Source organism: Loxodonta africana, chromosome 12 (genome assembly GCF_030014295.1).
Source record: "Loxodonta africana isolate mLoxAfr1 chromosome 12, mLoxAfr1.hap2, whole genome shotgun sequence".
Taxonomy (NCBI): Eukaryota; Metazoa; Chordata; class Mammalia; order Proboscidea; family Elephantidae; genus Loxodonta; species Loxodonta africana.
The window spans coordinates 3428104-3454519 of record NC_087353.1 but is presented as its reverse complement, the minus strand read 5'-3'; the positions used below and the strand labels follow the sequence as shown (position 1 = coordinate 3454519).

The following is a 26416-nucleotide window of genomic DNA, read 5'->3' as shown; positions in this document are numbered from 1 at the left end:
TACACTAAAACAAAAGTACAACCTTGAATTTAGAGACTGTCTCAAGAATAGGTTTGATGCACTGAACACTAATGACCGAAGATCAGACAAGTTGTGGAATGACATCAAGGACATCATACACGAAGAAAGCAAGAGGTCATTAAAAAGACTGAAGAGAAAGAAAAGACCTAGATGGATGTCAGAAGAGACTCTGAAACTTGCTCTTGAACATCCAGTAGCTAAAGCAAAAGGAAAAAATGATGAAGTAGAAGAGCTCAGTGGAAGATTTTATAAGGGCAGCTCCAGAAGACAAAGTATTATGATGACTTGTGCAAAGACCTGGGGATAGAAAACCAAAAGGCAAGAACACGCTCAGCATTTCTCAAGCTTAAAGAACTGAAGAAAAAATTCAAGCCTTGAATGGCAATGTTGAAGGAATGCACAGGAAACACCAAAAGAAGATGGGAGTAATACACAGGGTCACAATACCAAAAAGAATTGGTGAACGTTCAACCATGTCAGGAGGTAACATATGATCAGGTAAATTATTGAACAATATCATTGATATCACATGGAAGCAAAATTTTGCTGAAGATCATTCAAAAACGGCTTCAGCAGTATATAGACAGGGAACTGCCAGAAATTCAAGCTGGATTTAGAAGAGTACGTGGAACCAGGGATATCATTGCTAGTGTCAGAAGGATCCTGGCTGAAAGCAGAGAATACCAGACTATGGTAAGGCATTCGACTGTGTGGATTATAACAAATTATGGATAATGCTGTGGAGAATGGGAATTCCAGAATACTTAATTGTGCTCATGAGGAATCTGTACATGGGTTAAGAGGTAGTTTTTTGAACAGAAAAAGGGGATGCTGCATGCTTTAAAGCCAGGAAAGGTTGCATCAGGGTTATATCCTTTCACCATACCTATTTAATCTGTATGCTGAGAAAATAATCCAAGAAGCTGGACTATATGAATAAGAACGGAGCATCAGGCTTGTAGGAAGACTCATTAGCAACCTGCATTATGCAGATGACACGATCTTGATTGCTGAAAGTGAAGAGGACTTGAAGCACTTACTGATGAAGATCAAAGACTACAGCCTTCAGTGTGGATTACACCTCAACATAAAGAAAACAAAAATCCTCTCAACTGGACAAATAAGCAACATCATGACACAAGGAGAAAAGATTGAGGCTGTCAAGGATTCCATTTTACTTAGATCAACAATCAACAGCCACGGAAGCTGCAGTCACGAAATCAGAAGACCCATTGTATTGGCCAAATCTGCTGCAAAAGACCTCTTTAAAATATGGAAAAGCAAAGGTGTCACCTTGAGGACTAAGATGCCCCTGGCCCAAACCGTAGTGTTTTTAACAGCCTCATATGCATGCGAAAGCTAGGCAATGAATAAGGAAGATCGAAGAAGAAGAATTGATGCCTTTCAATTGTGGTGTTGGCAAAGAATATTGAATATACCATGGCCTGCCAAAGAATGAACAAATCTGTCTTGGAAGAAACACAACCAGAATGCTCCTTAGAAGCAAGGATGATGAGACTACATCTCACATACTTCGGACATGTTGTCAGGAGGGATCAGTCCCTGGAGGAGGACATCATGCTTGGTAAAGTATAGGGTCAGTGAAAATGAGGAAGACCCTCCATGAGATGGATCAACACAGTGGCTGCAACAATGGGCTCAAGCACAGGAACAATTGTGAGGATGATGCAGGACCGGGCAGTGTTTCATTCTGTTGTGCATATTGTTGCTATGAGTCAAAACTGACTCCATCACACCTGAGGACAACAACAACATATTATATGGTATAATTATATTCCCGAAAACTTATCTATAAATCAAAATTCTGCATATCCAATAAAAAAAGTCATTACCTTAGAATTTGTAAATAAAAATACATTCCTAATTTAAAAGTAAAAGCAATATTATTTAATAAATATTTACTAAACACTCACTCTGAGCCAAGCACTAGACAGGGGAATACCACAGTATAGAAATGAAGTTTCATTCTTTACAAAGCTTACACTTTAGTGGTGAAGAGAGATCATAATCTTACATTATGTTTATTAAAAAAAAAAATAAACATATATGTAAGCGATTTCAGGTAGTAGTCAGGGCTAAGAAGGAAAATTAAAGCCAGGAAAGTAGAGAGAGTGATGACATGTGGCTGAAAGGCTTATTTGAGGTAGCACGATCAGGGAGTGACATTTGAGGGAAGACTGGAAAGATGTGAATGAAGGTTTGAATCATAAGATCTGAGTCATCTGGTAATATATATAGCAAAATATATTTTAGCAATATAAAAAACCAAACCCAGTGCTGTCGAGTTGATTCCAACTTGTAGGGATCCTACAGGACAAGAGTAGAACTGCCCCGTACAGTTTCCAAGGAGCCGCTGGTGGATTCAAACTGACAACATTTTGATTAGCAGCCATAGCACTTAACCACTATGCCACCATGGTTTCCATAGAGAGGTACAAAAACTGAAAACACCAAACCCGTTGCCGTCGAGTAGATTCCAGCTCATAGGGACCCTACAGGACAAGAGTAGAACTGCCCTATAGAGTTTCCAAGGAGCAGCTGGTGGATTCAGACTGCCACCCTTTTGGTTAGCAGCTAAGCTCTTAACAACTGAGCCACCAGGGCTCCATAGAGAGGACAGAATATCTAGATAAATTAGGGAAAATACAGACAAAATAGAATCATAGAAAAAAGGGAGAGCGAAGAGGGAGAGTTAATGTTAAATATGATACAAGAGTTTTGGTTTATGTGTTTGCTTCAACTTTATGTTATAACTGAATTGTCCATTATTACAAAAAAAAGGAAGCAAGGAGAAGAATCAAAGAAACCCCAAAACAGATGGACATACCAGATGGAGAGAACCAGAAGTCTCCAGATGTTTCTTCACTGTTCTCTCCATCACATAAGAAGTCAAAATTATCGCCACGATGGCCTTGAACATCTCAAACAATAAATCTGCAATAACTGATAATTTGTCCACGTTTTATCCACTCTTCTATTCTTCCAAAACTAATTCAATAACACAACTTAATAAAAATCACATCTTAAAGAAAAGAACACCAAATTTGTTTGCTGGTCTCTATACTACCTATAATTGCTGTTGTTGTTAGGTGCTGTTGAGTCCATTCTAGTTCACAGAGACCTCATGTAACAGAGCAGAGCTGCCCCATGGTAATCTAGGCTTTAATCTCTATGGGAGCAGACTGTCAGGATTTTCTCTCTCAGAAACATTGGATGGGTTCGAACTGGCAAGCTTGAGGTTAGCAGCTAGGCATTTAACTGCTGCACCACCAGGGCTCCTCCTCTGTAAGTGCAATTCTTCATATTTCCATTGAACAAGAAGCAGGTAGCTCTATATTGTCAGTGGAGTTAACCTACAATGGCAAAATAAAAAAGCTAACTGCTGAGATACTCTAATAGCTATAAATAAAATCATTAATATGTTACAAGGAAAAGAAGAGAACTAAATGTGGAAATTAGAAACTAGCAGCAGTTTATCAAGAGGCTTAGGTTATGGGTTTCTTTCTGCTTCTCATTCACGGCAGTGGTGGTTGTGGTCTCACTATGTAATTTATCCCTTATGTTCTTCAGTGTCACCTTTATTTGATGGCAAATGATTTTATTTGACACCTTTCCTAAAGTGAATGTATAAAATAAAATGAAACATAAATGTGATATTCTTTGGAGAAAAAAAGTGCTGAGTTATATGAACAAAAGTTGTTAGTATGAACCTTGATTGTAAATACCAATAATGAAAATTAGATAGGTTTTAAGTCATAACTCACACTCTTACGATTACCAAATTTCTTGGGTCAAATTTAAAGTTGTTAATCTGTTCTTTGACCACAGTTGTTAAATTAATTGATTTAAGAGTATTAATGAGGCTATGATCATATACCCCTAGGAATAGGCTTATTAGTTCAATTTAATCCAATTTAACAGAAAAAGTATCTACCATGTGTTGGGCACAGTAATGAGAAATAAAATTAATAAGGCCTGCCCCCTTTCCTTCAGGACCTCACAATCTAATGTGGTGATAAAAAAGTAAACATTTGGTGCACACACAAAGCAGCTGGGAAAAGCCAGTTGCGTTGGCAAGAAGGAGGCCTGGTGGTACAGTGGTTAAAGCTGTTGGCTGCTAACCAAAAGGCCGGTGATTTGAGTCCACCAGCTGCCCCACAGGAGAAAGATGTGGCAGTCTGCTTCCGTAACGATTCACAATGTTGGAAACCCTACAGGGTTGTTATGAGTCAGAATCCACTAAACAGCAGTAAGTTTGGTTTGGGTGTGGGCAGGGGAGAGCAGAGATGGTTTATAATATATTCTATCTTGAAAAAAAAAAAAAAAGGGAAAAGAAAAAATTCCTGGGGAAAACCACTGAAGATTTGAGCATTTGTCAGTGCTTCTCAGATTTGCTTATCCGAGCTACTCATTTGTTTCTGTATCAGTCCGGTTTACTTACGTTGATGGAGAATTGTCAGCTAAGAACATCTGGGGGTCGGGTAGGGGGAGGGTGTGGCAGGAAGGACAAAAATACTTTATTAGGAGCATGACTAAGAATTCAAAGAAGAAATACAGAAGACTGAAGGGTAGCTACCGCCACTCTGAGGGAAGGAGGGAGTTTTGCAATAGGCACAGCAGCTTTTGTCAAAACAGATCTGTATTAAATGGAGTTTCCATCACGGAGATTAAGGGAAGGGATACATGTGGAAGAAAAGCAAAGAGGACCATAGGAACAGAGAGAGCCCAGGGTTTAGAGAAATCAGAGACCTCTCAAAATTCAGTTTTAGCATCTATGAAATGTGATAAAGATTATTTTACAGGATAGATTTCAGGATCAGAAATAATATTTATGTATAAAGAACATATGGAAGAATGGCCTGGTACTCTATTTCCAAAAAATTATCCAATGAAAATCTGTGGGTCCCAAGCATCATATCCCTTATGCATGGGGTTGCCATGACTTGGGGACTGATTCGGCTGCAGCTAACAACATAAAGAACTTGTAATGTCTGGCAGCATGTAGCATGGTGGCTGCTAATCCGTGTGTGTGCTTTGTGTAATTAGAAAATGACACCCTTTGTCATAATCAGTTAAAACAGGGTGCCCTTCTGCTAGCATAAGCAACCCCACATTAAAATGTGTGATTTAGCATGGTGGGCTCAAAGCTGAATTTCTGCTGTATCTTGACTCCTCACCTGGCTGCTTTATGAAGTCTACAAACTGTACAGTGCTATCCAGTGGTCCTGCTTGGAGGTATAACAATATTCAGTCCTTGTAATTATCCTTATTACAAACTGTTGACATAAACAGCGTATTTGAAGCTTCAGGTTCCAGCTCTGACTCTGATTAGATGCAGTATCTTCTTAACATCATGAACCTCAACCTTCACATTTGTAAAAATGAGGATAATTCTCTCTGTTTGGGTATTGGGTTCATATCCTATCTAGCATAGGGAATAGATGAACATAGATTCCAGTATCCATCTGTTATGGGTTGAATTGTGTCCTCCTCTCATCTCTCCAAAAAAAAATGTGTTGGAATCCTAACCCTTCTACTTGTTGCTATAATTCCATTTGGGAATAAATTTTTCTTGATTATATTAGTGAACCCATATCGTTGTAGGGTGTGTTTTAGACTAATCGCTTCTGAGATACAAAAGGAGCAGATTAGGCACAGAAGGAAACAAGCACAAATGAGGAAAGGTAGATGCCACGTGGAGATCTCCAAGGAATGCCAGGAAGAATGCTAGAGAAGCTGAGATAAGGGTTTTCCCCCAGAGCAGACAGGGAGAAACTTCTCTTACAGCCAGCTACCCCCTGAATTCAGACTTCTGGCCTCCTGAACTATGAGAAAATAAACTTCTGTTCATTAAAACCAGCCACAGTGGCATTTCTGTTATAGCAGCACTAAGGAACTAAGACACCATCCATAAACTCTTCATTGCTATCCTGCCCCTCCTTAACATATTGCTAACTGGATTTTTCCATTAATCTTATTATACATGTTTGTTTCTAGAGAATACAATTTGTCTTTTAAACAGTGGTTCATGGTGAAGCAAACTATACCAGAACTGACCAGAATTCAAATAAAAAGTTTTGTATTTTAGGCTTCATTTATTTAGAGTTCTTTAAAGATAATGCTGGAATTAATATTTAGATTTTTTTTTTTATGGAAAAGAAATTTCCAAAGGAAGGATACTAATATAAATAAAATCAGATGAGGGATAGTTTATCAACCTGATAAAGTGAATTATTTTCAAAAAAAACTGTGCCAAATTACATATAATTACAGTGCTAACATCAAATGAATTCAATCTACTCATCTTGACAATGTTGGTCATTAGTTTGAATTATATGTTAGTCATTAGCTTGGATTATAAGAATTTGGAAGGAACTGAATTGCCTTTCATTAACAACTGCCTGAAAAAGACTTTAAACAAGAACATCCTCCTGTTTAAAACATCAAGATTTATAGTGAACAAATTATCTGCTAGGCCCATTCACCTATCATTTCATTTAATGATCACAAGGTATCTTTCATATAGCTGGTCTACCAGTTCACACATGGGCAGCCTTGGGCTCTACCACCAGATAGATGATAACAATCTGGGGCAGTCAGAAAACAATAAAGGTCTTGCACATCTGATGCCCATGATTTTTACACAATACAAAGCTACTTGTGTTTGAAGACATCACATTCAGTGTAGCGACTATCTGAATAGGGTGTTTCTTTATATGTTCTTTCTCTTCTTAACTCCAACAACAACATTTAGGTTGAATAGAATCAACTTGTATCCTTAGGGAACCTTTTTCCAAAGTGTAGCCCACAGATTCCTGGACTGGGTAGTGAGACCCTTTCAGAGGGTCTGCAAGGTCAAAACTATCCTCACAGTAATATGATACTACTCTTCTGTGTGTCTTTTTCACTGGTTTACCATCTGCACTGATGACGTAAACACAATCGTAGGCAAAATTGATGGAGTATACACAAAGACAAATGGCAGCATACACTAGCAAGAAAAAAAGGAGTGACACTGAAGAGAACTATTGATAAGGCAGTAAAAAATTATCAATTTTAGTAATCTTGACCCTTGTAAACATAAAACATCTCTGGTGCATAATGAAGTGCACAATGACCTTGAGGAAAAACACGTGCAATTATTTGGTTCTAAAGTTGAAATACCTATTTTTTAACTTTTTTTGGAACATCTTTTTACTTGAAAGAATGACTGACAAACTATTATTGCTAAGATTTATGTGTTTGTCAGACATTTCTCAAAAATACAGAAATGAGAAAATTACGAACAAAATTTGTTGCCAACGATAAAACTCAAGCTGTTGAAAAAAATTAGAATTTTGGAAAGTTTCTATCTGCCACCATAAGCTTGACAGTTTTCCAATGTTTCCCAATACTTAAAGACTTTCTGATGAGATAAGTGATGATATTAACAAGTCTGATTTTTTTTAATATTAATTATAATATATAATGAAATGTGTCAGCCTTTGGAAGAACTTATAACTTAATGAATCAATATTTGCCAAATGACCAATGCATGAGTTACAAAATCATTTATGTATAAAAGAATCATTCAAAGTAGAAGCTTGGCCAATGGATTTTAAAGTAAAATAGCATAGTTTATTGCTATGGTTTCATATTCTACATTCCAAATTAATTTTTTAGAAAACATTATTTGTCAATTTTTGTTATCATATCAAAGAAAAATATATACCCAATTATTGGGGAAAAGTTATTAAATTAACTCTTCCTTTTTTAACTACATATGAGGCTGGGTTTTTTCTTTATACTTAAAACAACACATTACAACAGATTGGCCGCAGAAGCATATATAAGAATGTGTATACGAAGTTGCCATACTAACACTAATCAAAAAGAAGGCAGGAGTGGCTACACTAAGACAAAGATGGTTTCAGAATAAAGGATAAAAAAGGGTCATTTCATAATGTCAGAAGTATGAATTCATCAAGTAGACATAGTGATATTAAACATTTATGCAGCTAAAAAAAAAAGTTCCAAAATACAAGAAGTGAAAACTGATACAACTACAATGAGAAATGGACGAAACCACGATTGCAGTAGGAGATTTCAACGCCATTCTTTCAATAACAGATAGAACAAGTGGTCAAAAAATTGATAAGGGTAATACAGGCTTGAACAACAGTGTCAACCAGCTTGATCCAGTAGACATTTCTAAAACACTTTGCCCAACAATAACACAATGGTCATTCATTTCAAATGCCTGTGGAACATTTACCATGAGAAACCATAGTTTAAGCCACAAAACAATTTTTAATAAATTTAAAATAATTCAAGGCATAGGAAGTATATTTTATGATCACAAAGATCCCTGAAAAATTCCCAAATATATGGAAACTAAATAACGTCTAAATAAATCATGGATCAAAGAAGTAATCACAAGGGAAGTTAGAAATTATCTTGACTAACATGAAAACAATATTAACAAAATTTACGAGATGTAGTTAAAACTGTTCTTAGAGTGAAATTTAATGATCTTTATATCACTGGCTTCAGCTTCAGTATTAAGAAATCAAAACACAAAGAGCAAACAAAACACATATTAAGCAGAAAAGAGAAAATAATAAAGATCAGAACAGAAATCAGTTGAAGGTAAACAAAACCAATAGTTAAAAATCAGTGAAATCGATTTTTTTTCTTTTTTTGAGATCAGTAAGACTGATATGTCTCTAGTCATATGAATTAGGTAAAATAGCAAAAATTACCAATATCAGGAATTAGAGCCATAACATAATTATAGATTTTAAAGGATAATAAAGGAATAATATTATCCAGGCAATCCAGGGCTGGTTTAACTTTTGAAAATCAGTCGTCATATTAAGACACTAAGAAAAAAAAAAAAAACAGATACTCTCAAAAGATGCAGGAAAAGCATTTGACAAAATCAAATACCCGTTCCTGATGACGACTGATGACAAATTAAAAATACAAAGCCGCTGCCTCAGCCTGATAAAGGGCATCTATGACGATCTTACAGCTAATATCATATAAAATGGTGAGAACCAGAATGCTTTCCACCTATGATCAGGAATAAGGCCAGGGTGTCTCACCACTTCATACAACTTCTATTAAGCCTGGTAATATAGGTTCTAGCCAGGGCATTCAGGCAAGAAAAAGAAATAAAAGGCCTTCAGATTGGAAAGAAAGAAAGAAAAAAAGTAGAACTGCCTTTATCTGCAGATGACAGGCTTATCTATGGAGAAAATTCTGTAAAAACTACAAAAAAGTACTAGAACTAACTTATCACAGTTTTATGTGTATATACATATACATATATAGATATATACATACACATCTGTATATACATATGCATACATACAAGAAAAATAATATTATTTTACATGAGTATTTGATTTAATGGAACATTTAATCTTTCAAATCATTTTCCCCATCTCTTGTACTATTTAACTGCCACAAACTTGGAGACATGTAAACAGCGTAGAGACTCCCCAGGAAACTGAGAAAGACAAAGATTAAAAGCCTCATCTGAGATTAGGGTCTACATTTTTTCCGTGACTGGCCACGCCTGTGTCCAGCCTGCCTTCACCCCCGGCCAAATCAACACAGAGGTAATGCTTAACCCATTGCTGTACCTCTTCTTCTGAAATCAGTATTTCTTTTGAAATAAATTCTCATAGCTGCCATGAAATAGAGGAAACCCCAGGACATTGACCTAACATTCCATATAAAAATTCATTATTGCCCTTGTGATAAATGGATACTGGCCCTGAATATTACTAAATTCTCCATTAACTTTTGAAGATTAAACAGTTTCTCTGGCTCCCTTTATCATGCAATATAATTTGAACATTTTGGTATTGTCAGAAATAATTTAACTCACACTGCTTTAAAAGAAAACTATAGCCTAAGATGAGTTGGGCTCTATAAAATAGACCAAGAAAATGTCTATATTCTTAGGAAGAATTTCAGGGCTGGTAAAGTACAATAGGGGCAATCCACCTAATACACAAAGTACATTTGAGGTGTAGCTATTGAGCTTCTTCTTTGTGCCGGGCATTGTCTCAGTCACTGAGGAAGCAGAAATGAACAGGACACCATCCCTGTCCTGGAAAAGCTTGAATCAAGTGAGGGGTGTATATATATATATATGTAAACACATAATTACGATTTGTTACTGTAACCTCTAATGGAGGTACTTCTAAGTTTCTTTGAATTCAAGGCATGAATCTCACTTTTCTCTGGGTGAGGAGGACATAGGGCAGGTAATTTTTGAGATGAGGAGAGAATATATAGGACAGAAAGCAATCTGGGTTTTAACAACGATGGGTAATATCATCTATTTGCTTTTTTCTGAAGAGATTAAATTCTTTAATGCTTCCAGATGACTGCTATTTCATATATTTGAAAGCAGCGCACTTTTTTATTAGCTATTTTTCTTAATCAACCACCATGTGCCTGTCACTTTGTTGCACTATGGTGGCTTGTGTGCTGCTGTAATATTGAAAGCTTTGCCACCGGTATTTCAAATACCAGCCAAGTCATACTTGGTGGACAGGTTTCAGCAGAGCTCCCAGACTAAGAAGAAAGATCTGCCGGTCTACTTCTGAAAAAATTAGCCAGTGAAAAGCTTATGAATAGCAGCAGAACATTGTCTGATATAGCGCCAGAAGATGAGATTTGCAGATTGGAAGACACTCAAAATACTACTGGGGAAGACTCATTAACAACCCGCGATGTGCAGATGATACAACCTTGCTTGCTGAAAGTGAAGAGGACTTGGAGCTCTTACTCATGAAGATCAAAGACCACAGCTTTCAATGTGGTCTACATTTCAACATAAAGAAAACAAAAATCCTCACGACTGGACCAATGAGCAGCATCATGATAACAGAGACAAGATTGAAGTTGTCAAGGATTTTATTTTACTTGGATCCATAATCAATGCTCATGGAAGCAGCAGTCAAGAAATCAAAAGATGCTTTGCATTGGGCAAACCTGCTACAGAAAAAAAAAGACCTCTTTAAAATGTTAAAAAAGCAAAGATGCCACTTTAAGGACTAAAGTGTGCCTGACTCAAGCTATGATGTGTTTGATCACCTCGTATGCATGTGAAAGCTGCACAATAAATAAGGAAGACTGAAGAAGAATTGGTGCATTTGAATTATGGCGTTGGAGAAGACTACTGAATATACCACTGACTGCCAGAAGAATGAAGACATCTGTCTTGGAAGAACTACAGCCAGAATGTTCATTAGAAGCAAGGATGGCAAGACTTTGTCTCACATACTTTGGACATGCTATCAGGAGGGACTAGTCCCTGGAGAAGGACATCATGCTTGGTAGAGTGTTAGTGAAAAAGAGGAAGAACCTCAACGAGATGAGTAGACACAGTGGCTGCAACAATGGGCTCAAGCATAACAACGATTGTGAGGATGGCGCGGGACCCAGCAATGTTTCATTCTGTTGTGCACAGGGTCACTAAGATGGTACCTAACAGCTGTAGTGGATACTGTGTCCCCCAGACCCCTCTAACCAGCTGGTGTATCCACCTTATCACATCCACTGTTGAGTGTTGTTAATACATGCTCTGGAGAATTGCCCTGGGTCAACTGAAGGAAGCTGATGATTGACAGATACAGGAAGGAGCACCACAGGTGGGCTAGGTCTTTGGTTCTGTTTGCATTCCACAACTCTGCAAGGGATCAGACTGAAGCCAGTCTCCAGCTAACATCAGTTTCTAGCTTACCTTTACCCTAGCCTTATTGTGTTCCCTCCACTCCCCTTCTGCTGAGAGCATTCCCCCAAGAAATCATTTGAATAAGAATCCCCACCTCAGGCTCTGCTTCTAGAGAATGTGAACTAAAACTCTGATTTTTTAACAGGTTACTCAAAATTTGTGATATTTAACTGATTCCTATTTCAACAGTGTATTCCAAAACAGAACAGATTTTATTGTGATGTTAAAAAGCATTTTTTTGTTTGTTTTTCTGCATATTAAAAAAATGTATAGAGACCATTTATAAATTACCAATCTCATTGTAGCCAATTCATTGCTATAAATTTTATTCTTTCCCTAATCATTTAAAACGTATCATTGTTTCCACCATTTTGTTGAACAGCATTCCCTCTTCCCTCTGCAGTAACATCTTACATTTTTTAGCTCACCTCAGTAGCCTGAATTCTCTACACATGCCTCTTTTGTTTCCTGTCATAAATGGTGAGGAAAAACACACATGTGGTTCCCCTTTACTCTTTGATTTTGCAGCTAACTCTTAATACCAGTGCCCATCTTGCAAGGTGGCTAATGTTAACCTCTGAACTAATTGCAAAAATCCAAAGTAACAGCACCATTATAATCCCTGTTGTTGTGTCTGTCAAGTCGATATTGACTGACAGAGACCCTATGTGACAGAGTGGAAATGCCCCATAGGGTTTCCTAGGCTATAATCCTTACAGGTCTTTTCTCCCACAGAGCGGCTGGTGGGTTCAAATCTCAGACCTTTCAGTTAGCAGTTGAGCGCTTAACTGCTGTGCCACCAGGGATCCTTATTATAATCACTATTGAGTTAATAATGAAACAACTAGATATCAGCTTTGAGTTCATTATAATCCTGGTGAAGTAATTCCCAGCATTTTCCAAATTAAATTGCAGTGGTTGCCACTAACATTTATCATTCTAAAAGTTTATATCATGAAACAATTATGAGTCTATAATTAAACTTTTGCCTCATTTCACTTAAGCATTAATTAAAATGCATTAATAAAACAGATTAAAAATAGAGAAAATAACTGTGAAGAGAAATTTTGATTATATACATTTTTATAAATTTTTAATTTTGGCTCATATAGGGAAAGGCATCACTCTAGAGTATCATGAAGTTTTTACTAAAATGTGATATATTTCAGTGTTCTGTAAATAGCATAGCTACATAATAATTTCAATGGTAATAAACCAAAACCACACCTTTTGCCCTTGAGTCAATTCCGACTCATAGCGACCCTATAGGACAGAGTAGAATTTCTAAGAAGTGGATGGTGGATTTGAATTGCTGACATTTTTGGTTAGCAGCCGAGCTCTTAACCACTGCGCCACCAGGGATAAAATTATAATACGTGAACTGAAACCGAACCCAGTGCCATCAAGTCGATTCCGACTCATAGCAACCCTATAGGACAGAGTAGAACTGCCCCCACAGAGTTTCCAAGGAGCGCCCGGCGGATTTGAACTGCCGACCCTTTGATTAGCAGCCATAGCACTTAACCACTAGGCCACCAGGGTTTCCAAAATTAAAATTATAACAGCAATTCACAATTAAAACAAATGTTCAAAACAGACAAAATTGATAAGCTAAAACTGTATTCGTGCTAGACAATAATATGCTTGGCAAGCCATTAAATTACTGCATACCTGAAGTCAGAGCCTGCTCTCTTGCCATTTTCTGGAATTCCAGGATCTGGACACATGTCAGAGACCAAAGCAACACCTCCTTGACTCACTGTAATAGAGAGAACAACATTATAATGTCATGTGCACGTTGAGAAGATACCTGGAGAATAAATTTAGATTAGCCAGATTCGGTTTTTAAATGATCATGACTAAAAATGTGATTTCTTTAAGAATGAAAGCTGTTTACCTACATTAGAATGAATCTTTGTTCTTATACCTTAAACTCAGAGACTTCTTGCCCATAAAAGACTGCCAATGTCTTTGGTTTGAACTCTCACCTGTGTTACAGACATCTAAAATTTAATACAAACCTTGTTTATTCAGTGTGCCAGGTTACAAATAAGCATGATTAGAAAAATGTTTATAAAGACTAAACTTATGCAAAAGAAAGTCTTCACTCATGCCTCATGTATGTCAATGGAGATTATTATAAAGATATATCCGAGAGCCATTATAAACATTAAACACGCTAATCGTTGAACTAAAAAAAGGAATGGTCTCTTTATACCAATATGTTAACGTGTTTGTAAATCTATTCCACAAAGAGTCTTTTCTTCAGATGAAATGTTGCACTACCACAGAATAATTTCTGGAGTTACTTGCTTATCGTATAGAGTGGTTAAGGAGCCCTGGTGGGCAAGGCTTGAGTGCTTGGCTGCTAAATGAAAGGTAGGCAATTGGAATCCGCCTAACAGCTCCAAGGGAGAAAACACCTGGCAGCCCGCTTCTGTAAAGATTACAGCCTGGGAAACCCTATGGGGCAGTTGTACTCTGTCACAAGGGATTGCTATGAGTCAGAATTGACCTGATATCACCTAACAACAACAACAACAAAGAGTGGTTGCCACTCCAACATCCATTCCACTCTGTATGACTTGTCTAAGTCAACCATGGTAACCTCCTCTTTCTTCCCAGTATTTGATTCAATAGTGGGTGTGTGACCCAGTTCACGTCCACGAGGCATGAGAGGAGATCTATAGGAGGGCTTCTGGGGAAGCTGTCTTGTTTCCTAATAGAGACCATGTCCTTTTTCACTCTGGACCTGTGTCTGGATGAGCAATGTGGGACTGCTGGGGCCATGTTGCTATAGTCACAGGGTAGAGGCAACACCCTGGATGGAACAGAAGAGATACAGCAAAAACCTAGACCTGTGATAACAGTATTGCTTCAGAAAATTGACCAACACTAGAATCATGGTATCTTTGAACATCCTTTTGTATAATTAATACACTTCATACAGTTTATGCCAGTTGGAATTAGAGATTTTTTTACCTGCAGTTGAAAAGCATACCTGCAGATACACGTTTTCACATATCTTTTAAATGACTGCATGAGATTTAAAAACTATACACCTAGGTAGATATTGAACTCCTTTATCATCTGATTAAAACTATGCATACAAAAAAAAAAAAAAAAAAACCCACCAAAAATTATAACAAGATTTGGTTTCTATTGCTGAATTAGGATGAAATTGGGGTGATATTACCTTCACTAAATAGAACTCTCTATTCTTATTAGAATATATTAAATGATTTTACCCTTAGAAAGAATTTAACCATTACAAATTGGTTAATCTATATTTCTTACAGATTTTTATTTCTTTTAAATTGATTTTTGAGAAGTTTGCTAGGATTTATTTTTTAGAGCAGCGTTAGGTTTACAGAAAAATTTCTCACAAAGCACAGGGTTCCTATATGCTCCCTTCCCCCTGCACACTGTTTCCCCGTTGGTGACATCATCCACTCCTGAGGCACAGCTGCTACAACTGATGAATCGGCATTGATACATCATTATTTGCTAAAGTCCATAGTTTACATTGGGGTTCACAATTTGTGCTGTACCATCCTATGGGTTGTGACAAATACGTATCACGCACCTACCATTACAGCATCATACAGAAGGTTTCACCGCCCTAAATATGTTCTGTATTGTGTCCGTTCATAAATTCTACCCCATAACTAGCAATGACTGATCTTTTCACTGTCTCTGTAGTTTGTTTGTTTGTTTGTTTTTCCAGCATAACATATAACACCATTCTCATTCCCAAGGAGCATTTGGGATGTACTTCTTCCAAGACAGACTTATTGGTTCTCCTGGCAGTTCATGGTATATGCAATGTTCTTTGCCAGCACCATAATCGGAAGGCATTGATTCCTCTTTGCTCTTCCTTATTTGCTGCTCCAAAACAGCTCTGGGTCTCTTTAAAGATAATGCCAAAGTATCCCCCTAACCAGGACAGCATACTTAGTTGGAACGCTGTGAGAGCACAAAACGAATTAGACAAGGCTGAGTGGACTGCAGATGGCAGGAAATGACAGAAAAGTGATGAGAGATTACGTGCAAAATATGGCTGAATTTCTGAAACAAAGATAGACTTTTAACGGGATAATGTGACGGAAAAAGCTTGGCGACAAACCAAACAATAAGCATCATAACTCCCAATTATCTAGTCTATCAGCGACATGAATAATTAATTTATCTGAAAAGTGAAGCTTTAAAGGGGGAAAGGGTCATTGAAGTCAATCTTCTTTAAGCAGTATATCCAGTTCCTCAGAGGAACGTTTTCAAAATGGAGGAATTTCTGGGATCAGTATCACTTTAAATCTAATTCTATTGGATTACATCTTTTCGAAGCTCGAGAGACATATGCCTTAGACGTTAATGAATATATTAAATTTTAGTCAAAATCTTGGAGATAAAATCAAAACTGAAAATATTCAATAGAAAGATTCATTACACATTAACTAATACCAAAGAAAATGTAAAATTATGTAAGCAGATGATCAGATGCAAATTAGACAGTTTTTAAAAGACATTGAATGAGTTTTTATTTAAAATGTGTAAACTATATTAATGCACACTTTTTAAATAACTTTTTTTTTTTTAAAAAGCATGTAGATTTACAACATCTCATTAGATCCTCCAAGATCCCTACGAGGTAGGCAGGGCAAGAAATAATAAGCTTCTCCCATTAAATTATCCTGCTCTTTGAAGTCAAATCTTATGATTGTTAATTAATATTGAACATGAATTTATTTGGAGCAAGCTACACAGCTAGACCAGGTGCTACACTGAAGGAAGCAAAAAAGGGTGCGAAGGAAGTACAAGCAACCACTTCTATGACAATGAAGGCCATAGAAAAATTCCAACTCATAGCGACCCTGTAGGAATGAGTCAAAATCAACTGGATGGCAATGGGCTTGTTTTTTTTGGTATAGACAAATTAGTGGAGACATGTTTTATCCTGGTAGAATAATCAGAAATAGTTAGAAATGAATTGCTAAGTAAGAATAATTGTTATAATGATGATGATGATGACACAGACATACAATATTATTTTAGAAACTCTATGTATCATTTACATATGTTTTAAAACTTATTCCATACAAGCAGTCCATGAGGTGATAATATTAGGAAAGAAAGCTAAGGCCAGAATTGTGCCCGACTTGAGTCCAGAACCTACGCTCCTTTTCCCGCTCTGTGCTGCAGTAATACACTGCACTGGGCGAATCTGCTGTGAAAGACCTCTTTAAAGTGTTAAAAGGCAAAGATGTCACTTTGAGGACTAAGGTGTACCTGACCTAAGCCATAGTATTTTCAATCGCCTCATATGCATGCAACAGCTGGACAATGAATAAGGAAGATCGGAGAAGAATTGATGCCTTTGAATTATGGTGTTGGTGAAGAATATTGAATATACCATTGACTGCCAGAAGAAAGAGCAAATCTGTCTTGGAAGAAATACAGCCAGAATGCTCCTTAGAAGTGAGGATAGCAAGACTTTGTCTCACATGCTTTAGAAATGTTACCAGGAGGGATCAGTCTTGGAGGACATCTTGCATGGTAAAGTGGAAGATCAGCAAAAAAGAGGAAGACCCTCAACGTGATGGATTGACACAGTGGCTGCAACAATGGACTCAGACAGCAATGGTTGTGAGGATGGCACATGCAGGACCAGGCAGTGATTTTTTTCTGTTGTACATGGGGTCACTATGAGTCAGAATCAATTAGATGGCATCTTAGAACGACAATATGGTACAATGAGCTAGTGAAAGGAGCTCATGTGAAAGAGCTTTGTAAACAAAAACGAGGACCTTTTTGTTTTTCTTTAAATAGTCAGATATCTAGCACCACAAAGCAAACTAAAAAAATATACCCAAGCAAACGTACACATGGGAAGCCATATGGTTCGAACCATGAGCCTTTTGTTCAAACACCATCTGGTGGCAATTTCCCTGCAGTAAAAAGACCAAATTCACAGGTTTTACACATGAAAACTTAAGCCTCCCCTAGAGAACTAGAGCTATGGCTTAGCTAGGATATTAAAGCTTAATATAGAAGTTCATTTTGTAAATTAAAATTTGGTTTAATGATCTTTGGATTAAATCTTCTAAAATAAGACCCATTTGAACAAATTCTTATTTTTTCAAACTTACATGATTTTATTGTTCATACATATTTCTGTAGAGACCCAAAGACATGTTTCAGCTGGATCACTTTTTAGAGTAACTCTAACCATTGTAGGCCTTCAGAGAAGCGACATATGTTTTTAGTTCCATAACAATTAGGAATGTGTTGTTACACAGACTGAGTTCTGGTAGAAATTCCTCAGTAGCAATATCCCTTCTCTGTGGGTGACCTTTAGATGATAGGCAGTGTGTATTTGGGGAAAACTGTAGGCTTACAAATTCCCTGCTGTAATCAGTTTGAAATAAGTCAGCCATGACATTTTCTCCTTCAACATTTATTAGACTCAGTATTTCCTCACTGATATGAAAAGCAATATCTACTTTTAATGCATTTTCCTTTTTTTTTTTTTTCCAGGAGGTTTTATTTCGGCAAGAATGAAACATATCCGGATTACCCTTTCTGAAAAACCAGTAACTTGATTTAGAGGATAATTTCAATGATTTGTTGTTTTTATTGTTAGCTGGCATTGAGTCTTATCCGGCACACGGTGGCTTCACGTGCAGAGGTGAATTAATCACTCCGTAGGGTTTTCAAGGCTGTGACCTTTCAGAAACAGGTCACCAGGCTTGTCTTCTGAGGTGCCTCCAAGTGGGTTCAAACTGCCCACATGTTGGCTAGTATTCAAATGTTTAACCGTTTTTGACACGCTGGACAGCTGTTTCAATGATAACATATTGATGTTGTGAGAATTTCTTCCATTTCACTATAATAGGATTATTTTGACTTAACAGCATCATACGTGACATTTATATATGATATTTTTATGTGCAAAACAGGGCCTTAGTGGCACAGTGGGTAAGTGCTATGGCTACTAACCAAAAGGTCAGCAGTTTGAATCCACCATCTGCTACTCGGAAACTGTATGGGGCAGTTCTACTCTTTCCTACAGGTTAGCTATGAGTCATAATCGACTCGACGGCAATGGGTTTATGTGCAAAACAGAATTATTGATATTTTTTTGTTTCTACAAAATATTTACAGTCTTCAGCAATAGTTGGTTTTGATCCAAATGTTTACAAGGTCTTTTGAAACAGATAAAACAAGAATTCTTAATATTTGGATAATAAATCTTTATTATCAATGAATATTACAGACTTTAAAAGGGTAGTTTAAATGGAAATAATTTGTTAAATGTGCATAGTTTTCATATGTGTTGTTCTGGAGCTTGTATTAATGGGTTGACAATGAAACATCTCATAATCAACTGGAGTTGCAGAACTTGCGGCCCTTACGTGATAGTCAAGTGTCTAGTTGATTTCAGGACCATGATTAGTATGTTTTTTGACCCACCTCTTTCTTCTACCACTATATGAGTTAATTAACTGACTTGTGAAACATTCTAGTAATTGAATGCCTTTTCTCATAGCTTTCACATCTGAATTTTGTTCATGTTCTATTACCTCCAGTTATACTGTCATGGTTTAAAATCAAGTTCTTTAGTTCACAGTAATTAAAAAAATATATATATATATATACCAAACCCAGTGCTGTTGGGTCAATTCCAACTCGTAGCAACACTATAGGACAGAGTAGAACTACCCCATTGAGTTTCCAAGGAGCACCAGGGAGATTTGAACTGCCAACCGTTTGGTTAGCAGCTGTAGCACTTAACCACTATGCCACCAGGGTTTCCATATATTTAGTATGTAATGTCTTAACCCTCCAATACATTCTTGAAAATCTCTCTCAAAATTTTCAAATGACTCTCAATTGAACAACAAATAAAGATGCTATTTGGTTGACATTCAAAACCTTTTATCTTTCCAATATTATTCTAACTATCCTTTTCAGAGATATTATAGCTTGGGAAATATCCTATACATGCTCCAAGTTTTCTCACTTTTCAGCCTTTTTTTTTTTTTTTTTTTAACATTGTCTCTACTAGGCGGTTGTCTTTTTTTTTTTTTGCCAGAGGGAAAAAACAAGTAGATTTTGTTATGAGTTCTATGATATTAATAATTGTCCTTCTCACTGATAAATTTCTGTGGCAGCAAAAACTCAAAGAGGGAATATTTCCTTCATGTATCTTTAAATTAAACAGAGATGTTCATTTGCTATTCAGATAAAGTGAGAAATAAGGATATCATAAGCATAAAATTAATATAAATGACCTCAACAAAATTTGTGATACTGAAATTCTTGCAAGAGCCTTGGGAATTGTCCTTATCACTATCTGTCGGATTCCATACCATTCTCTGAGATGTTTCCTTAAATGTATACTGGCAGCTCAAAAGAAGGATGTCTCTGTGCACTCCACTGGTACCCAGGACGCAGTCACTCGTCACCTGGAGAACACCAGCCTTAGCCTGAGGTCCCACAGCCTGTCATCTCTGCTCTAGTCTCTGTTTGCACACTTAAGGACTCTGGATTCAGGATTTATGAAAAATTTTCAGCATGTACTCAGAGATATTTTACAAGATGTCTAATTATTCATGGTCTTCTAACAGTGAAGGCATTATTTGCGCAGGCCAATTTATATTACTTTGCACAGATTCAAAAGCATCAGATCAATCCCCCTGGTAGGCAGTAAAAGAGGAAACATCTTTAAATCAATCTATGGAAACAAGGTTTCATAAAATTGATATATATATATATATATATATATATACATACATGTGTGTGACAGAATTATATTTATATTTAATTATTATGCATTTGCCTGCAATATATTTAAAGTCTGGAGATTCTATTTGTAGTTTCTTAGATTTAAAAAATAGAAATATTATTTATCTGAGTAATGAGTAGCCACAGAAATATTTTTTCTGGTGATAGTTAACAAGTGATTTCAGAATTTTATATTTAAGTACATTTGGATTAATGCAGTAGACGTAAATGATAAAAAAAAATCATCATGTACTCTATCGCTTATGGATATATTTATTTTATTACTTTTGTACCTACTACATATGTGTTCAGAATCAAAAGTTATTAAATAGATAAGCTTTTGTATATTATAAAAAAGATAGCATCAGGCTAACTTGGTTATATATTTAATACTAAAGGGACAAAATATAATTCCTGAGAAATGAGGGAAAGTAGTTAGCAATCACTGTTAGGGGTTATGAGCTTAAAATTAAAATAGGAGTCTTACACTACAGTACACAGAAACTTAGACATCAAAAAATTAAAAAATGCTGTCTAGATGCTTTGGGGCTTTTTTTTTTTTTTTAATTGAGGGAGGCTGAGGTCCAAGAAGCCAGCGCAACTTTTAAGGTGTGATGGCTTGCAGAAATGGGATTAAAGAATGAATACTTTTTTTCTCACTGTAGAATCTTGGACAAGTATACTATTTAATCTTTACGAGCTTCCATTTTCTCATCAGAAATATCCATCAGGCAAAAATATCCTGCAGACGTAATGACTCAGGGTAAGCAATGCCCCTGGCTTTGCTCACCAAGAAAGTATTACTACAAGTATTATTTCCTGTCCTTTCCTCCTATAAACAGCTTGGGTTAAACTATTTCAGTGTTTTCTTTCAATTCTAATATTCTCTGATTCTATCTCTATGATTCCCTTCCTCAGGGAAATTTTACTGAAGGGTGTCATAACACACAAGTTTATTTTATAGAAAGTTAGGGAAATGGAAGATACTACATGATAGATGCAGAAGGAATTGGGGTAAAATATTGTATTGAAAGCAATATGCAGGTTTTCATAAAAAAATTGCTTGCACAATACAAGCAAAGGCTAAAAGATGGCTTTGAATTTGTCATTCAGAAACATGAGTTTTAGTGCCTCATAGTTCAAATGAAACTACTTGTATAGGGAATCATGCCTTTCAACATAGAAAAAAGTGGATTTGAAATTTTATTTTCATAGTATTTGTCTTTATTTTCTATTGTGATATTGTATTATAGTTGAAAGTTGGCCAGAGATGTTCACATATTTATTTGAACAGACTGTGCATTTTTATTAATAGGAAGCAAAAAATTCAAATAATTATTTTTCTGATATGCTGAAGTAATTAAACTCACCATGGAAATAATTCTTGAAAATAGAAACAGCCAGTTAATTGTGGCCAGTTCCATTTAGCTATTCAACATCCATTCAGCAAAGCATAGATTGGATGTTCAGTACACAGAGGCTCTAGGTTAGCCTCTGGGAAGAGTCGGTCTTTTCAAGGTTTAACAAGATGACACCATGGAGAAAATGCTAAATGAGCAAACGCTAAAAGAAAAATACACATTGTTACAAGTTGGGATAGGTGCTGTGAAGGAAAAGAACAGAATACTATTGGAGAGAATAATAGCAAGAGTGAAGGGGGCGTCACATTCAGGATGTGGGTCAGAGTTGGCCTCTGAGGGAAAACGACATTTAAGCTGAAGCCTAAAGGATGAGTAGGTGTTAGCTAAGGAAAGAAGGGACATAAGAGCCCTTTTGGCAAGTAAACAGCAAAGTCAAGAGACCTAGAGGGCCTAAAGAACTAGGTTGGAAAAGGTCAAATGCAGACAGATGAGACAGGACACTATAGTTCAGACTAAAGATGGTGTCTTGGGCAGAGGTGGTGACTTGAAGATGGAGAGTAGGTGACAGATTTTCACTGTGTTGGAGAATAAACAGAAAAGATTTTGCATTGGTCTGATCAAGAATTGAGAAAAATGGGGTTATCTGTCTCAAGCAACTAGATATAGGGAGATATCATTCACTGAGTTAGGAATTGCAATAGGAGAAATACTAAGATTAGAAGATGCAGAGCTTCATTTTTGATGGGTTAAATTTCAGATGCCAAAAAGACAAACAAGTGGACGTGTCAACTAGGCCATTGGATATAGTAGTTGGTTCCAACTCATAGCGACCCTGTGTATGACAGATCAAGATAGGTAGATAAAAATTTTAAAAAAGAATAAGCAGATGAAGCAGCAAAGACACTGAGACAAAACAGTAAGAGGGGCAAAATATAGTGTTAGGGGAATCAAAATAAGAGAATTATACAAAAAACCTATTGCCATTGAATTGATTTAGACTCACAGCTACCCTGTAGGACAGAATAGAACCACCCCATAGGATTTCAGAGGAGCGGTTGGAGGGTCCAAACTGCCAGCCTACAGGTTAGCAGCTGAATACTGAACCAGAGTCCCACTAAAGGTTGTAAACAGCTCTAAGTGATGCTAAGAAGTCAAGTAAATAGAAGGTTGAAAATATCTACGTATTGGATTTGGCAACGCTGATGCTGACTGGTGATTTTGGCAAGCTCAGTTCAGGTTGACTAAAGAACAAGAGAAGTCAGGAGCAGGGAAGGAATTTAACAGTCCAAGAAAAATGTTCTAGGTACAGCACCTAAGCGAGTAAAATGTTCTCAAAGGATTTATCTAGAAGCAAATTTGGGTTTTCTGCCTTAAGGCTCAAATAGGTAAACCAGTGACCTGAAAGGCTCAATCTATTTTTAAAACTTGAATTTCCCCCGGGGTCAAAAGACTATCTGCCTTTTTCTATTGTAGAAAATACTTGTGGGAAACTGCTTCATTCTTCCCTACAAAACTGCAGCTCAGTAGCTCTCAAGTCACAAATAGTATACTTGACCGAAAGACTTAATTCTGTAACCATGCAATTCCATTATTTATATGAGAATGCAATTTTTTCTTCATATTGTTGTTACCAAGAGAGAATTTAATAAGCATTTTTTTTTTAAAGTTCTAGGTAGACAAAAAATTCTAACTGGAAAAAAAAAAAAAAAAGGACACTGCAAAAACAAAAGTACCCAGGCAATAATTTAGAAAAAGAAAGAAAGAAACAATGATTTCTAGTGCCAGCCTTTAACCACATGGCAGTATAATTTTATTTTAGAAAGGCCAATTCTTAGCTCAACAGTGCTGATTTGAGTTATCCTTCTATCTCAACACTAAGACCCTGTTCTCCTTAATCCCTCCATCCCCACTTTCCACCCTCGTCTCCTTCCTCTCACTGAATTACTGAGCTAAAACTAAAGACTACTCTTGGATTATTTCCATTATAATGCATATTTATATTAATGATAGAAACACCAAAAGTTTCTAGATATGTCTCAAACTGTTTAATAAAACATCTTAGATTCGGATGGATGTTGGAAATGTGTCAGGCCAAGGGGCTGCTTGGCTTTTCAAAAATGTATTAAAAAAAAATCTGAATCTACTGCCTGCTAGTAATTCCAATTTTTCTGAAAGAATTTTTAAAATATTAACCAAGACTCTAATCTTCATGATTCCTTTCAAATACTATTTAAACTGGGAATAACTTCAATTAAGAAGATAACAAGCACAAACATAGTTATCAAGTTTCACTACAACTGTTTTGTTTTATTCCTGTCTGTCTCCCATTTGCTTTCCCTTTTCAGGTGCAAAGAGGGTATTGCCTACTGTCACTCTCTCTTCAGAGACTACACTCCTGGTTAGCCATCCTGTTTTGAGAAGGAAGCTCCCCGAGAAGGGCAGACACCAAGATGAATGAAACAAGAGACTTTAAAAATTATAATTATCATTTCAGAAATTCAAATTCTACTTTAACAAAAAAAAAAAAAAAAACACTTGAAAAGTATAAGCTTTCAAACCTGAGAGAGATCGTTCTTTATTAAATATCGTATTAGCCGGTACTTTAAGTCAAACTACGTGCCCTGGTATAACACAAAGTAATTTATTTAGTAGTTGCTGACATCTTTTTTCCCCTTAATTTTCTGTCACCAAAGAAATTACTGACTGAAAAATTGAAAATAATATATAAAGATCATCCTTGTTCCCCTAAAACTCACACAAAACACAATGTTAAATGTCAATATTGAGTAAAATTTAAATTACAATGACAATGAAAAGAACCAACTGAAAGTATAATATACAGCCTGGAGGTCTAGGAAGTGGAATACTCAGAAATGCGTTGAGTAAAAGGTATCCTCAGGAGTGGCATATTTTCTTTCAGATTGACAACTTTGTCAACCAGGTGAGACTTGACGGTGAATGGATGTTGCCTCCCCCTATGATGATGTAAACACAAGCCTGCTCCCAACTCAGAAGTCAAAGACAGAGGCCATGGGATCAAGCCAAGGCAGACAATTGTGATGGTTGTGCATTCAGACAAAAATCGTATCTCTTCATTTTTTTAGCTACTTAGATATATTCATTTTAATTTTGAAAAGGTATCTCAATACTTCCTAACTGAAAAAAAAATGCATACATTTCTCCAAACTTAAGACATAATAATATTGAATATAAATCTGAAAGCATTCAATTACTCAAATTAAAAATGAATATGTGATGTAAAACATTTACTATCTTTCTGGCAAATGTATATGCATTGTTTTACAATCATCGGGTATTATTTCTCAAGTATTCACTTGATGCATAGCATGAAATCAGGTACACATTTTAAAAGAACAGTCTGCAAAGATCAGAGAAACAGAAAAGAAAATAAATGATATACTATTCAAAACTACTTAAAATATACTGAATTGAGTCATTCAGTTTCAAGAGGATTCAGTATGAAATATGAAGATGATAAACATGCCTGATTCAAAACACCTATGGCTTATAGTTTTTGTGCAGCATTAACACAACACCAAGAGAAAACAGGGGTTATTACTACCCCACTTACTCAGACTGCCTGGCTCAAATCTTGATTTAAGGCACAGATGACTTGATTGATGGCCTATCTAGTGGCCATTACTCTGCCCTCCCTCTTTTTCTTTTTTTTTTCCCAAAATCTAAGGGGTGAATATTAAGTAATCTATCTAAGCTAATCAAAAATAATATTATTAACCTCTTTAGCTGTTGAGGAATATATATGTGACTTTATTTTGCCCATAATTTATGTGAAAGAATTCTGTCAGGAGCTTTTAGAAAATGTTTATCTCAAAGAGAAACGTAGATAGGAACATCCTTCTTAGTCTCAGTTGTTGCTGCATGCAAGTGTGACGCCCAGAACACTATCCTGCAACCAAGACGGACGAAGCTACTCAATGACGATGAAAAAGATAGAGAGGGTCAGTTGGCAATGTTATTGAGCCCCTCAATTAACCACCCTCTAAAATACCCTACTTCCAGACTTCCAGTTATATGTGATAACACATTTCCATTGTTGGTTAAGGTATTTTTATTGGTTCTATGTAAATATGTTGTATTCCTTGTTAGATGTGTGTCTTTGGGAATGTTTCATAAACTGTGTATGCTTATGATCCCTCATTTGTGAAAAAAACTTTAGAGAGTTGTTATAAAGATCTGAATTTAAATGTCTACCCCACTTACTAAACTTGACCAAAGTTACATAACCTCTTTGAATCTATTCTCTAATCTTCAAAATAAAGACAATGTTACCAGTCATAGCTTCAGGAGGGTCTCTATGAGTCCGAATTGACTTGACGGCAATGGGTTTGGTTTTGAGTAAAATTAAATATGTAAGAGTTCCTGGTAGTAAGTATATACCAAATCATTTGCTTTATCCTATATCAGGAAAACATTTTAGTAAAGTATTGCCTAATATTTGATTGTGTATTACAGA

The 26416-nt window shown here is 36.3% G+C and overlaps 1 protein-coding gene across 1 annotated transcript in view; it reads right to left on the bottom strand.

Annotated features, from left to right (window-relative positions):
• The window catches only part of CSMD1 (CUB and Sushi multiple domains 1), a 1768974-nt gene that overhangs the window by 653214 nt on the left and 1089344 nt on the right, over window positions 1-26416 (bottom strand). The window contains exons 8-9 of the mRNA XM_064294928.1: window positions 13448-13535; window positions 11035-11037 (exon numbers count right to left, since the gene is read on the bottom strand). Coding sequence (XP_064150998.1) covers window positions 11035-11037; window positions 13448-13535 — 91 coding nt within the window. The remainder of the gene's footprint in view (window positions 1-11034; window positions 11038-13447; window positions 13536-26416) is intronic.